This window comes from Castor canadensis, chromosome 12 (genome assembly GCF_047511655.1).
Source record: "Castor canadensis chromosome 12, mCasCan1.hap1v2, whole genome shotgun sequence".
In the NCBI taxonomy this organism is placed as follows: Eukaryota; Metazoa; Chordata; class Mammalia; order Rodentia; family Castoridae; genus Castor; species Castor canadensis.
This window is the reverse complement of record NC_133397.1, coordinates 76,107,137-76,121,798: the sequence shown is the minus strand read 5'-3', so window position 1 is coordinate 76,121,798 and position 14,662 is coordinate 76,107,137. Positions and strand designations below refer to the sequence as shown.

The 14,662-nt window shown below is 37.5% G+C and overlaps 1 protein-coding gene across 5 annotated transcripts in view; it reads right to left on the bottom strand.

The window, feature by feature from the left end:
- The window catches only part of Kdm3a (lysine demethylase 3A), a 51,138-nt gene that overhangs the window by 19,357 nt on the left and 17,119 nt on the right, over positions 1–14,662 (bottom strand). For 4 of the 5 annotated variants that reach the window (XM_020178376.2, XM_020178375.2, XM_074050143.1 and 1 more), the window contains exons 9-11: positions 9,748–9,911; positions 6,216–6,736; positions 2,513–2,717 (exon numbers count right to left, since the gene is read on the bottom strand). In XM_020178376.2, the coding sequence (XP_020033965.1) occupies positions 2,513–2,717; positions 6,216–6,736; positions 9,748–9,911 (890 nt within the window). Of the gene's footprint in view, positions 1–2,512; positions 2,718–6,215; positions 6,737–9,747; positions 9,912–13,027; positions 13,081–14,662 lie in introns of all 5 variants that reach the window. The other variant, XM_074050144.1, reaches the window with a different exon arrangement.

Genomic DNA, 14,662 nt, shown 5'->3' with positions numbered 1-14,662 from the left:
CATTGAATTTCCAGGTGAAGGCACAAGAAACTCATATAAAACAAAGTACAACAGATGGTGACAGACATGAGAACAGTCATTAGATTCTACAGGAGCAGAGAAGAAAGTGTTAACTAGAGGTCTGTGGGGCTAAAATGAAGAAGACTTCAAGACAGACATAGCAGCTAAGCTTGCTTTGTGAAAAAGTAGCCATAAGAAAAGGTGTGCTCAGAAGACAGTATTTCATGTCAAAGAAAGGCAGAGGTGAACTGGGTGACAAGAGAATAATTAAACAATAGGTAAGAATCAGAAAGAAGTTGGAGATGTATGTTAGGTCAGCTGTTGAAAGCCTTCAACATTTTGTTGAGGATCTTGATTTTTTCACTAAGCACTGGGAAACTATCAAAACTGAGCCTGAGACACACATAAAGTAGTTTCAGAAAAACTATTTATCCACAAGAGTGTAGGATTAATTGGAAAAACAAGACATTAGGAGTTCTGTAATAAATGCAAATTTACTTCAAGCATACCAAAGGAAATGCAAGTTTCTCCAAATTGGAGATAGTCATATAATACTAAAAAATAAGTTTGAAAGCCAACTCAAAGGGAGAGAATGGCCGCAGAACCTCACAACTCAGCTTTACCACTGAGACCCTAGTCCTACCACCGTTTCATCTGCAGGAGAGTTTAATGGGCAACAACTTAATAAGGAGGCTACTGACAGCTTTACTCATCACTCTAAACATGGGTATGTGTGGGGAAGGGGTGCTAATGTTACTCTTTTACCAATGAAGTAAGTTCCTTCTAGTTTCTACCAGATTGGCTTCTACTATGCATCAAGGCACTTCCCCCCTTTAAAGAAGTCAAAAGTGGAAAAAGGCAGCTAAGTCATAAAATGAATGATTTTCAAACAGTACAAAATAATAGTGGTTAAAAAAAAGCAACAAAAAAAGCTCTAATAATATTACCAACAAAAGAAAGAAAAAAAAATTATCTCTTCCCTAAAATGCTTTTACACCTTTAAGCAATCTCATCTAGTCCAGTTCCACCTTTCACAGCAAAGGAGCCATAATGACAAGAGATCAAGTCTCTCATAGGAACACAAAGACTTGTATAAAGAATAACCATTTTGGGGTTCTTCCAAAATATTCCTATGCATCCTAACATACTTGTGCAAGAAAAAAAATCCTCTTGAGAGGAAGTAGAATAGAGCTAACCTTTACTAAGAAACTATTCTGGGCCAGGTGTTATTTAGAATGTATCTTAACATACTTATATGTGAACATATGTTAACAGTATCACAGCTCTAAATGCTACCCACACACTTTACCATGTGCTTTTGAAATTTACTCAGGAATGAATGGGGCAAACTAGTATCTAAAAAAGCCTCTACCTTCACTAAATAAGCCCAAATGTGAAAATTACCAGCACAGACATTGCTAGTACTCCACATATAATTTTGAATCCTACTTTCCCAATGCACAGTACGAACTTCTAACTTAATTAAATTACCTATACATGTAATTCAGCTCATCACACAATCTTTTAACTTAGATTTTAAGTTAGATTTTAACTTAGAGTGAAAGAGGAAGAGAACATGAAGTTGAAATCAACACTCATTTATAATTTTAACTAGTTAAACCTGAAAATATCTTCAATTCTGAGAAAGTCGATTACATTTAAAGTTCATCTATACTCAGAACAGCACTGTTCATTTATGTCTCAACATAGCACGAGACAAATTTGCCCTTTTCCTCACACAGGATAGGATTTAAAGAAATTGAACTTAACTATTTAAAAAGCACAATATAAACATGAAACTGCAAAAGTTTTTGAATTACGTGTTTCCTTACTAGTAAAGGAACATCCTGTCAGCAGACATGGATATAGGTGCAACCTTCCTGGAGGGCAACTTGGCAGAACATGTGCATCAAAGCCTTAACACACACGTACCTTCTGACCCACTAATGCCGTGTCTAGGAATCCTTCCAAAGTAAATGGAGACATGGACAAGGGAGATAATCAGTTCTGCACTATTTCTAGTAGCAAAAAATACAAAATAATCTTGACACCAATGAGGGAGTTGATGGAATGAATTCTCAAACATGGATTCTTACCAAAAAAATCTAAAAGTATTTGCAGAAGATTAACATGATCAAGAGGTCCCTACTATGCACTGGGAAAGTAAAAGAAATACTCAAAACAGCATTTGATACACTAATTGGGTATGCCTGAGTATGTTTTATGACCATAAAAATGCACTGAAAAGTTAACAGGAATTATTTGTGGTGGTTGTTTATTACATACGGCATTTTTCTAGGATGATGGTTACTTTTAGAAACAGACATTTGTATATTTCAGTTTCTTGGCTTTATTAAAAAAAAAAAAAGAAAATAAATTTCCAGTAAGATCTAGACTCCCAAACCCAAAGATAGAAAATATAATTTCTACATTCTAGAGTTAGTATTAGGGGGAAAAAAAAGAGAATGTCATAAGGCCCACACTATCTTGAGTTTGTTTCAAAGTGCCTCACCTCCTGAAGTGAAAGAAGCGACAGAATACAGGCGAGTCTTTCTGCTGCTCCTTATCCTTGCGCAGACTGTCCAAGCGACACTCCCTGCACTTGGGTAGTTGTGCCACAATGTTCACACAGGAGTCATCCTGAACAAAGGCCTCACCACTCTGCTGTAGTTTTTTGAGTTTATCGGGATCTGTCAAAACTGACTTCCGGGCTGGGGCTATGAAAACAGAAGATTAAAGAAACAGGACCTCAAGTTTCTGAGTATCACATCGGCATTTGACTGAATCCTATTCAAAAAGCTATTGTTTTCCAAGATAGAATGCCCTTTTCCATTCCTGGTTCAGGTGTCATTTCTAGAACATGGCTCAAGAGAACGCCAACTATCAGAACAAATGGAAGTTTAGCTCTCTTTATAAAATAATTCTCATTTGTTGAGTCCATATGGCAACCTAAACCCCCAAATTCAACAGTCAGACTCACACTTCCAGCTTAGCGTGTACTCCTATTCACAACCCCAGATCAGAGAAACGTGTTAGGAGGACTTTTCTAAACTCACTGCAGCATTAGCAAAGCACAGAGACAGGTTCATCCCTGTAGAGACCTGACTTTGTGAATGTTGGTTTTGTCACTTTTCGTTCTTTAAAAACACTGGTTTAAGATGTGTTCTCTAAAGTACTCTAAATAAAAGATAGCCATACTAAATATAAAAAGCAACAGCTTTCCTGCACAGCTGCTTGGTCTATGAAGTAAGAGCTATCTTCTACATGCCCTCCAACTCTTGGCATGCTACACTTTCCTACACACATTTACTCCATTTGGAATTCAGAGCTCTGGCTAAAGACAAGATTCTAAGTAAAATCATGTTTTAAGTTTTAATTTTTAATTGGCATGAGAACTGGGAAGGAAATGTTAACATGGCTTCTAAAGAAAGAGAAAGACTAGATGTGTGGCTCAAGAATTAGGCACCTCTTTGCAAGCATGAAGCCCTGAGTTCAAACCCTAGTCACACCAAAAAAAGAAAAAGAGAGAAAAGGCAAACAAGTCACAAGGAAGAACAATCACTGTAACCACCCCAAATAACACAGACAGAAGGGAATCATTCATAAGCCAAGAGCCCAAAGGAATTATTTCCAGAAAATAAAAAATATCCTTCAGGTTCCAAATGAAGTTGAGAAGAGGAAGGAGGTTCTCAGGCAAACAAACAAAAACCAAAAACAAACAAAAACCCACCTCTGGAACTAGATGAAACAAGTGGGAGAAGCCAATCTTAAAGGAAATTTGAAGAAAATCCTAAACCAAAGTAAGTTTTACATGAAAAAATGTCTTCAGTAATTACCTTGGAGGTAATCTAATTTTATCTCATTTTTAAAGCACACTACAAAATACCAAAGCATGCTATCAGTCCTTGATCTCTTAAACATTCTCATTTCAGTTAGCATGAAAGAGAAGGTAAAGTAAAAAAGGGGAGAAGATAAAGAGTTTAGTAGCTTTAGGAGGAATTTTAATTACTCTTTCAATAGAGTTGAACCAGGTTTCCAGCTAATAGGTAGAATCCAAAGGTTATCTGTTCTGACCTAGCTTAAAGAGGAAATATCTAGAGATAAGCAAGCAAGTTGAACTGTTTAAATCTAGTTCTTTAGTGAGGAGAGCACAGCTGAACCTTTTAATGACTCTCAATTCAGAGCCTACTCCTGAGGACCCTCTCATCTAACCAAACAGAAAAGAGACAGCTGTTTAACTTTGGATGCCTTTTATTCTTTAGCCCCTAAATAGAACAAGGAAGCAGAACCTTTTTTCATGAAGTCTTTCTGTGCCCACAAGCAGTACTAGGAGGAATAGTTCAGATCCTAGTGGGCTTCCAATCACATTGTCACTACTCAGCCAGTCATCTTAGATGGCAAGATGTGCTAGTCTACAATGTATGACCAGCTTTTTCCTTTACAATCATGTTAGATGGTGAATAACTACACATATTAAGTGAAACAAAAATGGATTTCAGAACTCACTTGTGTACCTGTCAGTTGTTTACCCAACTAGGATTTTTACTGTTTCTCCATATAAACTAAAATGATTTGCTTCAAAAACTAGCCAAGTGTGAGGGCCAATGACTCAAAATGGAACAGATACATAGTTATGAATGGAACAGATATACAATTATACATAATTCTTGAGGCACCATATAATCTTATGAAATTAATTTTATGTAAATTAACAGCTATATCAACTTAAGCCTCAAGAATGAAGAAGTTGGGTTAGAAGACTCTCTAGGCCAAGAAAGGTCTCCTTCCACTCCTCCAACTCTATCAATATAACACCCACAAGTCAAATCCAACCATCTTTAGCTCTAGCTTTAGAGGCCTACTAAAAAAAAAGCTAGTGTGGGTATGTTCTTTTACTGATCCAAATTAATATATTTTTTAACTTTTAAAAACTTAGCAAAATTCACACTGATTTTTCCACATCGCTGACAATCCAATTATCAAAAGGTGCCTTTAAAGTGTACCAGCTCTGAACCTTTGACATGCTGGGGCAATTTCACATTTCTAATTGTAGTAACAGAGTTTCTGAAAACTACCATGGTTGGAATGCACCCACAAACTTAACCTAAGTACAAGTTGAGTAATCTTCATCCAAAATGTTAAGAAAAAAGCATTGCAGGTTTCTATTTTCTTGTATTTGGCATATCTGCATATACACAATGAGAGCTCTTGGGGAAGAGACCCGAGTCTAAACACAAAACTCGTATTTCATATGCACCTCAAACATACAGCCTGAAGGTATTTTCACTGAAGCCCTCACATAAATCACGTATGGAATTTCCCACTTGTGGTGTCATGTCAGCAATGAAAAGGCTTCAGATTTTGAAATTTTGAGAATTTTAGATTTTTGGATTAGAGATGCTCAACTTGTAGTATAAAACACAGTGCATCAAAATGATACCCACTGAAACTGTTCCAGGAATCAGGGGAGTAGGGATGAAACAGCAGTGGAGGGGAGGAATTCAAGTATGATATATCTGATACATTGTAAGAAGCTTTGTAAATGCTACAATATATCCCCACCCAACAATTAAAAAAAACCAAAAAAACAAAAAAAAACACCACACAGTGCCTTGACTTTCTTGTAAGAAGAGTATTTAGTTTGAAATGGTAAGTGCAGCAGGAACTCTTAAATAAGACTCTGCTTGGTGTTACAGCCCTCTTCTTAACATCTTTAACCAAAGGTCCCTTTTCCAGAGCAATGCAATTCTGTTGTTTTTTTGGGGTTTTTTTGTTGTTGTTGTTTTAATTTCAGATCTTAACTACTTGTGTGAACATAAAATGTCACCTCTGCCACTCCAATCTGGACACTACAGAACAGTGGGAGTCTGAAGATAAAGCACTAGATCACCTTAGATTTTGTTTCAAAAAATATTTTCTTACAATCAAAACTTGGGAACAATCTAATTATCTGCTTAATAGGAATCAATTAAGTCATAAACAAATATAATGGAATCCTTACAGTTTTAAAATGTTAAGGAATACCTGCAAAAACTCACAGGGAAAGGTAAAACTGTTGGCATGAATTCATTTGTGTAATACAAAGTCTTGAACTTTTTTCTACAAAGTCATTTTCATGTTATTTTATCATAGACCAAGAAACACACACACAGACACACACACACACACACAATCTCTTACACCTTCTACCAGTAAAGATATTTAGAAACACTTACCATTCTGGATTTTATTGTTGCTTCTGGTACAACAGCTTTCATTATCTACTTTCATTGATGTTTCCTTTAAATTCTGTGACCGGCAACTTAAAGTTGAAGGTGCTACCTTTTTCTCTGCACAACTATTAGAGCTATCAGCATTGACACTTGCTTTCACTTCTGGCTTATTTGAAAGGACATCAGATGTGGAAGGTGCATGTTCTAGATGCCTCTGTAGTTCAGGAGTACTGGCAGTTTCCAATTCTGCCTTTGAAGAAGCCTTTGTAGTTGAGCACTCATGAGGAAGGCCAGTCACTTGCTGTGGAACAGGTTCCAATCTGTTTTCCTGATCAGTGTTTGTCCTAGGCTGGATACAACTACCTTTGGGTTCATTCATAATTTTCAACTCTGCAATTTCAACCTGAGAAGACTTTGAAGACAGCAACCCTGCTTTACACACAACATCTGGTTTTGTTCTTGATAGTTCAGGCTTTGTGTTTTGACAGGAAGGAAGTTCTTCTGGTAAACTCTGCTTATGACATCTGGAAAACATAATATGGAAAAGAAGCATCCAGGTCTTAGTTTATCTCACTTACCATGCAAAAATAATTTTTTTTTTAAAAAAAAGAGGAAAAAAAACAGCTTATAATAGAGAATGTAGGATAGGTTTCTGTGAGCTAGAGTCAAGAGTTATCAATCAATGGCTCTGTGAAAGTATCTTACACATTCACAAAAAGTACAACCCTAAACTCTATCAGCATGTTCTCATAAAGCCTAAACTACTAAGGTTAGTTCTACTTCTTACAGCACAATGAACCTTAGCTTTCCCTCAAAACAAACTTAATGTCATAAAGAACCAACCAAAAAATATACACAGCAAGTGGGAAGCTCAGTAGTGGGCTGGAGGAATGGCTCAAGTGGTTTAACACCTGCCTAGCAAGTGTGAAACCCTAAGTTCAAATCCCAATACCACCAAAAAACCCCACAAAATATATATATATGTATATATAACACTAAAAACTCTATGGGAGGAAAGAAAGAAAAAGAGAAGGATAGAGAGTTGACAATACTGAAATACATCATATCTGTGCAGGTAGAACATGTAATGATACGTATTGAAAGCTGTTGAATAATGTGGGGGTGGAGAGAAGGGATAAGGGAGAGTAATAGAAGGCACTACACAATAAAGTACACTTACAGCAGGGATACTCTGAGAAACCCCTTTGAACACTGACTTTGGAATTAATAATGAAAGACAGGACTATACAATAGGCACAGTGAGTGTGTGGGGTAACTTGTGAGAGGGAGGAGGATGAACAGAGGAGATGAAAGTGAGGTAATATGGTTGATACATATACAAAATAGAATGATGAACCCTCTTGCAATTGCTTTAAGTGAAGTGGGAAGGGTTTGAGGGGAGGATGGTGGGGGCATCTAACCAGTGTACAATATAAGATTCCCCCTATACAATGAATGTACCCTAATAAAAATGGAAAAGAAGGAAAGAGAGGATCAGAGACTGATACAGTAAAAATGGTCAGTGGGAATAATCAGCAGAGAATTATCTGCAGTCCCAGAAGAAGGAAGATAGAATCTGGAGTAGATGCAATGGTCAAAAAAAAAGCAGCAGCCCCATGGTTTTCAAAGTGTCAAAATTTAAAGCCTAGGCTGGGCTAATTATGAAAGTTTCTTTTCTCTCTCCTTTTAAATTTCAGAGAAACCTGTGCTGAGCTCTCTTTTCTTATGTAACGAAAGTTAGATTTAAATTTAAAAGATAAAATTAGTATCCTCATTACTTCCCAAGCCTTGGAAAGTCAATCTCATGGTAGACAAATGGTCAAGACAAAAAAAAAAAATTAAACTTCATATATTAGAAATTCCTCTAAAGATATTTCCAAAAAACAAGTTAAATTAAATATTAACTACAGGCAGGTACCAGTGGCTCACACCTGTAATCCTACTTATTTTGGATGGTGAGATGAGGAGGATCATGGCTCAACGCTAACATGGGCAAAAAATATTCCTGAGACCCCATCTCAACCAATAGCTGGACACAGTGGCACACCTGTCATCCTAGCTTAATGAGAGGCTGAGATCATGATAGGATGAGATTGGGAGGACTGCAGTTCCAGACCAGCCCAGGCAAAGAAGTCTGAGACTCTGCTGCAACAGAAAAAAGCTGGGCAGGGTGGTGTGCACCTGTCATCCCAGCTACAGTAGGAAGTTTAAAATAGGAGGGTCATGGTGAGTAAAAAAGTGAAACCCTAGCTCAGAAATAACCAGAACAAAAAGGGCTGGAGGTGTGACTCAAGCAGTAGACCGCCTGCCTAGCAAGTGCAAAACCCTAAGTTCAACCCCCAGTAACACACACCCTCACCCCCAGAAAAAAGCTACAAATTACCAACAGCACAAAACCTTGTCCTGCTATAAATTATATGTAACCAGGAGTGGTTACGATTTAAAGCAAATCGAATAGCTGTTTACCTGCTTGTGCACAGAATTATTATTTTCCCCCATATTTTACTAGGGATATCCTGGAAGAATTTTTGTTTCTCAAAAATTCATCCTATAGCTTTTTTTTAAAAAAATCTTTTGTTTTGTTTTGTTTTTCTACAGTACTGGGTCTTGAACTCAGGGCCTCACACTTGCTAAGTAGGTGCTCTACCACTTGAGCCATACCACCAGCCCATCCTATACCTTTTTGCCCAGCAAAACAAAGTTTTTATTTCTAATATATTTCTTTTTTCCTGCTTCTAACATAGGATTTCATTCCAGAGAAGAATTTCTCAATGATTAAACATTCAGATTACAATCTTTGCTTGGATATCACACTTCCTACTGTTCTCTCTTTCTCATTTTGAAGACTGCTTGACCATCCTCCAAGATCCATCAAAGAACACCCACTTTTCTCCCAGTGAACCAATGTGCTCAACCCTCTTCCACCTTTTTTGCAGTTTTCCAAACTGACTTTTCTACACAAGTCTCTCTGACCCATATCTTTATCAACTGCCATACAAGCCACCACCCCCTCCCTCAACCTTACACCCACTTTAAAACCTCTTATTAAGCTTTACATTTCTTACTTTTTTTCTTCACCTGCAAACTAGGTAAAGCTACTGCTTCTTTGTACCTATTCTTAGAATCTCTTCTACTACCACATTTCTTACCTATACATGGGGTCAACTCATATCTAGGTTAACCCTCACTGTAACCACATCTCTCTCTTCCACACTCCTACTTATCTCAAGTCTCCCACATATAACCAATCTGTTCCCTCTTCCTCAAAAGCAAGACATCTAGTCTATAAATGTCTGTAGTGATTGATCCTTCTCACTGTATCAGCAAGTCAAAAAAGCATGTGCCCTTCACCTTTGTACAATTTTCTGTTACTCCATGTTCCTTCTATACTTTTCACCTCTGAAGGCACCTGATCACTCTCTTCTCTTGGAAACTCCTATAAAAAACTTTCCTATACAATCTAAGATAGATACAATGAACCAGGAGTAAAATTTTATTATTAGGATGAAGCATCTTTTAGCACAGTACTACTTACCCTTGAGGAATTTTTGCTCCAAGATTAGGTGGAGAATTAGCAGCCTGGGGAGTACTTTGCTGCCTTGGGTCCTTACTAGGTGGAGTTGCTGCAGTACAGCCAAGCAGAATCTCCTTAAAAACTGTTGTGGGAACAGACTGTACAGGACACATACTGGGAGAAGCCTAAAAGATACCAAACCAACAGACATTTAAAAGAAAGTCCCTAGTTGGGAAATTATGAAGTGCTAACAAAATTCAAGATAATCTGCTTGGTTTCATACTAAACAAGCACAATATCATTGTCAAGTAAAAGACCAGCACAGTAAACAAGTGATAAATCACAAAATTAAGGACTCTGAAGGCTGTAAATAAATCACTCCAGTTTTTCACAGAACTCAAGAATGTCTATAAAAGATCATAAGCTGATCTTTCCCAGACCTATCATTATACAAGGAAAACACAGATATGTGGCAGTTACTTTAATAATATAATGCACACAAGTGAACTTTTAAATGACAGTTTCAATGGTGGCAGCTTCACATGCATTCATCTTGACTTGAGTGCCCACCACGCACTTACTGCGTAGATTGGCAGGAGACCAGACCACATAGGACTCTTGTAGGCAGTGGTAACTACTGGGTACCATGATAAGCCTTTGCAATGCAATAAAGATTAATGTACGGTTCTTGCTCTTATGGGGCTCATCAAGTCAAAAAGGTGACTTTTTCCCAAGGTGAAAAAATATTAAGTCATGACAGGCCTATGGACAAAGCTGGGACATCTTTCCTCTTCCCTTATCATGTAATTTTACCTTCACAAAAATATAAGTATCAGATCTACTTCTTACAGCTTATACTATCCACAAAAAAATAAAACTTTCCACCATGAAAAAGAAGGAAAAGATAAACTCAAGACAACTATTTTATGGCCAAACCACGTAAAATCAATCTACCCATCTTTACTATGTTCTTCATCTGTGTTTAAGTCATATGCCTTTCTCAGTCATCTTTATCAAACCACAATGACTGTTACATTTGCTCTGCCCCAAATCTAAATTAAATGAAACATTCTTTAAGCTTCTTCATTGTCTAGTAATTAACTTCTAAAATCTGATGTAGAATTTTTCCTTAAGTTTTTAAAACCTGATAATTCTGAATATATTTTACATTATCTTCTCACCAATCTTTTTCTCAGAAATTTATTCTGGTAGCCTTGAAAAGACTATGCAATACAAGCTAAGTAGAAACACTTGAAAAATAAGAATTTAATCACTATCAAATTCTCTTAGTTTTAAACTTTTTGGGGGGGGGGGTAGTAATGGGGACTGAACTCAGAGCCTCAAACTTGCTAGGCAAGTGCTCTACCACTTGCATCAGAACCCCAGTTTTTTGTCTTTAGTTTTCAGAAAGGATCTCCCTAGTTTTTGCCCCAGGTGATGATCCACGTCTCTCCCCAGTAGCTAGGATTACAGATATATACCACCACATTCAGCCTTGAAACTATTTTTAAGTCTAAACTATCCAATCATGCATTATACTATTTCTGTTAACTTGATTTTGGTTATTAGCTTAGTGCTATCTAGAAGGTGTATTTTTTTAGTTTTTTATTTTTGGGGGGGAAGAGTGGAGTTTGACTATACCCCTGGGACAGTCAACTTTACCTTTCTGGGCCTGTTTCCCAATCCTTTAAGTGAAGTGAAGCTTTTCTCTTAGAGTCCCTTTTGACTATACAATTTTATAATTCTCTGGTAATCACCTACTAAAAGTTTAGTTTCACAAAGTTTAATTGCCAAATCATTACACAATGCTTCTTCAAGTTTTACTTGCACTAGCACCTATCCTTAAATACTCTGAGAGCAACTACTTACGAAATTTAGATTATAAACATATACATAAATTTTTACTCTATATAATGTCCATCAAGCTGCTCAAGTAAAAAAAACTCTCCACCTCTCTCATTTCCCACATCCATTCAATGAATCAATAAATCCTACATCTATTTTCAAAGTATTCCCTGAATCTATTCATTTCTTTCCATGCCACCACTACCACCATCTCTCTCATAGACTGCACATCTCCAAACTTGCATGACTTCCTTCCATTCCTCCTAATTCTCTGTTTCCTGTCCAAAATTTATTCTACTACAGAGCAACCTTTATAAAACATAAATCAAGTTAAGACCACAGCACTCCATTGCCTACAAGAATCCCATGTGGTCCAGGTTCTGCCAACTCCTCCATCCACCCAGCCTTGCTCACAGTACTCCAATTACACTGGCTTCCTCTCTGAACCTCAAACATTCTAAGCCCTTTCTAACCTGGCCTTTTTACTTGCTATTTCTTCTGCCTGTGAAGTTTTCAGTGGCTTCCATTCACTCACTCTCAATTTTGCTCAAACTGTCACCTCCTCAGCATCCCTGACTACTTGTTTCAAACTCGTGTCCCACCAGCCACCCCCTTACTTTTTATCAGATTTCTATGTTTACATCTTTCATAGCACTTGTCAAAGCAGGAAAGTACCTTCTACTTAGTTATTGTCAGTCTCCTCACAATGGAATGTACACTCCACACTCCATATGGGCAGAGGCCCTGCTTCTGTGCCCACTGTCTGACCTCATCAAGTCAGACATATGGCAGATGCTCCATAAATGAAGAGTAGTGGAATGAATGTATGAATGAATGGACATAGTTAGTACTTCCTTTTTTTTTTTTTTAGGTAGCTATAAACAAGTAAGTCTTGAGTTACCTGAAAAGACAGGCAGTAGTAATGCTCACCACTGTAGATCACTGTCTCCTACATATCAAATATTCAGTAAATAATCACTGGAAGAAGGGATAGAGGGAAGGAAAGGAGGAATCTGCCTTTATGATGATGATTCACCATACCAATGAAAGGGTTTGGGGAGTAGCGGTCACAATAGCACAGTGGGTAAAAGCAATGGATTATGGTGTCAGACAACTTGAATTCAGTCTCTGACACTTGCTAGCACATTACTACCAAATGTGAGACTACCAAAGCACACTTTATAGGGTTGTGCTTAACATAGTGGTTGGCCCACAGTAAAATCAATTTTAGAGATCAGCTATTCTTAAAGCAGAAATTATTATAAAAATGTTCTCAGTTATGTGACAGAATGAGCATAATTCAGGGTACTTTTTCTTTAAGAAACTGAAACATATTCCTCTGTAACGTTCCTAAGGTTTAGCTTAACAAAGATAGGACTCCTGATTCCCAAACCCATCTTCATGTGCACACTTTTGCACTGGCCTCTGACTTGACAAGGTCAAAGTTTCTTCTTACCTGAAGAGTTTTCCCTGAAGGTCTTCTATACCAGTCATGGCAATAGTTCCTCCCTGCCAGCAGACGGAGATAATATAATTGAGTGTACGACAGTACTCTAAAAAGGTCACTGCTGGCTCAACACTCCTCAGCAGACTCTTTCCCAATTAACCAAGCAATGTCATAACTCTGAGGAAAAGTCTGCTAGGCAGAGAAGACCTTCAAGGAGCCAGATGTCACTGGCAAACAGGATTATCTTAACCACAAGGCAATCAAGGATCTTGCCTACCTAACCCAAACTCCTCTTTCAAAAGTCATTCTACAAGCAAACCCTGTGTCAGCTCAGCACATCTGGAAAGTGCAAGCACAGGGAGAACTGCGCCCAGAGTGGTACTGTACTCACCTTTCACTCACATTTAAATTAACTGTCTTTCTTTTCCCCCTGCTTCCTTCCCCTCTTCAGTCCTCTTGAAATCTAGATCAGGCCAGTGCTTTCAAAACTTGCTTATTACAAGAATCAACCAGAATGAAAAGGAATAATGATATGGAAAAATAGTCACAAGGAAATCGTGGAGGCTACAAAACAGTATGGTCTTTGGTTTTAAAAGACAAACAAACAAGACCCAAGCCTCCATAATATATAAGAAAAAAAAAAGATTAAGGAGGAAAGTATTCCAAAATGTGAACTGAGTCCCTGAGAAGCACAATTATAAGTGATATTTTCTTTATTATAGACGTCTAGATTTTTAACCAAAAACTTTAAAATAATCAAAGTCAAACTTCTAAAACATAGGTAAAGATCTGCCACCTCCAACTTCCTTTAGAATAAGATGACTCATACAAAGTTTAAAAGCTAAAACAGACATTTTTAAAACATGGAATTTAGTTTCTCATTTTTGGTGCAGAGGTTAATGGATTTATCTACATGCCAAAGTTCAGGCTTATTCTGTGAATAGTTTCTTTTGCAGCCAACAATCAGTTCAATAGCATACAAAGTTACTGAGCGTCAATAATGTGGACAACATGCTCAGAAAATTTTTTTTATAAACTCATGTTCCCTGCCCTACAAGAGTTTGAGTCAGGCAGGGGACCTCATTATATATATACATTTCATCACATCTTACAAGCACCTCCTTGAAATGTATAAATTTTCTTGCTTGATCACCTTTCCTATCACTGATAAACTCAACACTGAAGAACTTGCGCCCTCCTTCAATAAGTCCCCACCAATCTCAGTTCTGTCAGCATTCCAGGTTGATTCCTCCACTATCCAAACAAGGTATGACATTCCTATTTTCTGACCCCTTCCCTAACCCAACACCTTGCATGTCTTTTTCATCACACCTCCATCTATTTACACTAATGCATTTTCCATGACAGACAATACCCATTCAAACTGGCCTTTACTGGCCTCTACCCTAGATTGGTAAGGATTTCTCCAATGTCAAACCAGACAGATACATTGTAATTCTACCCACTTTCTCAGTTTCTAGCAACACTGTAGGTTACCTGGCAACCTCTTCTCTAAGTTAACTCTAAAATGCAATAATCACTTGCTTGACATTCTCTTTATAGTTCTTACTACATTACCTCCCCAGAGCCTTACTGTCCATTATTTTCTATAACAGGGAGGGATCCCTACTCCTGCCAGTTCAG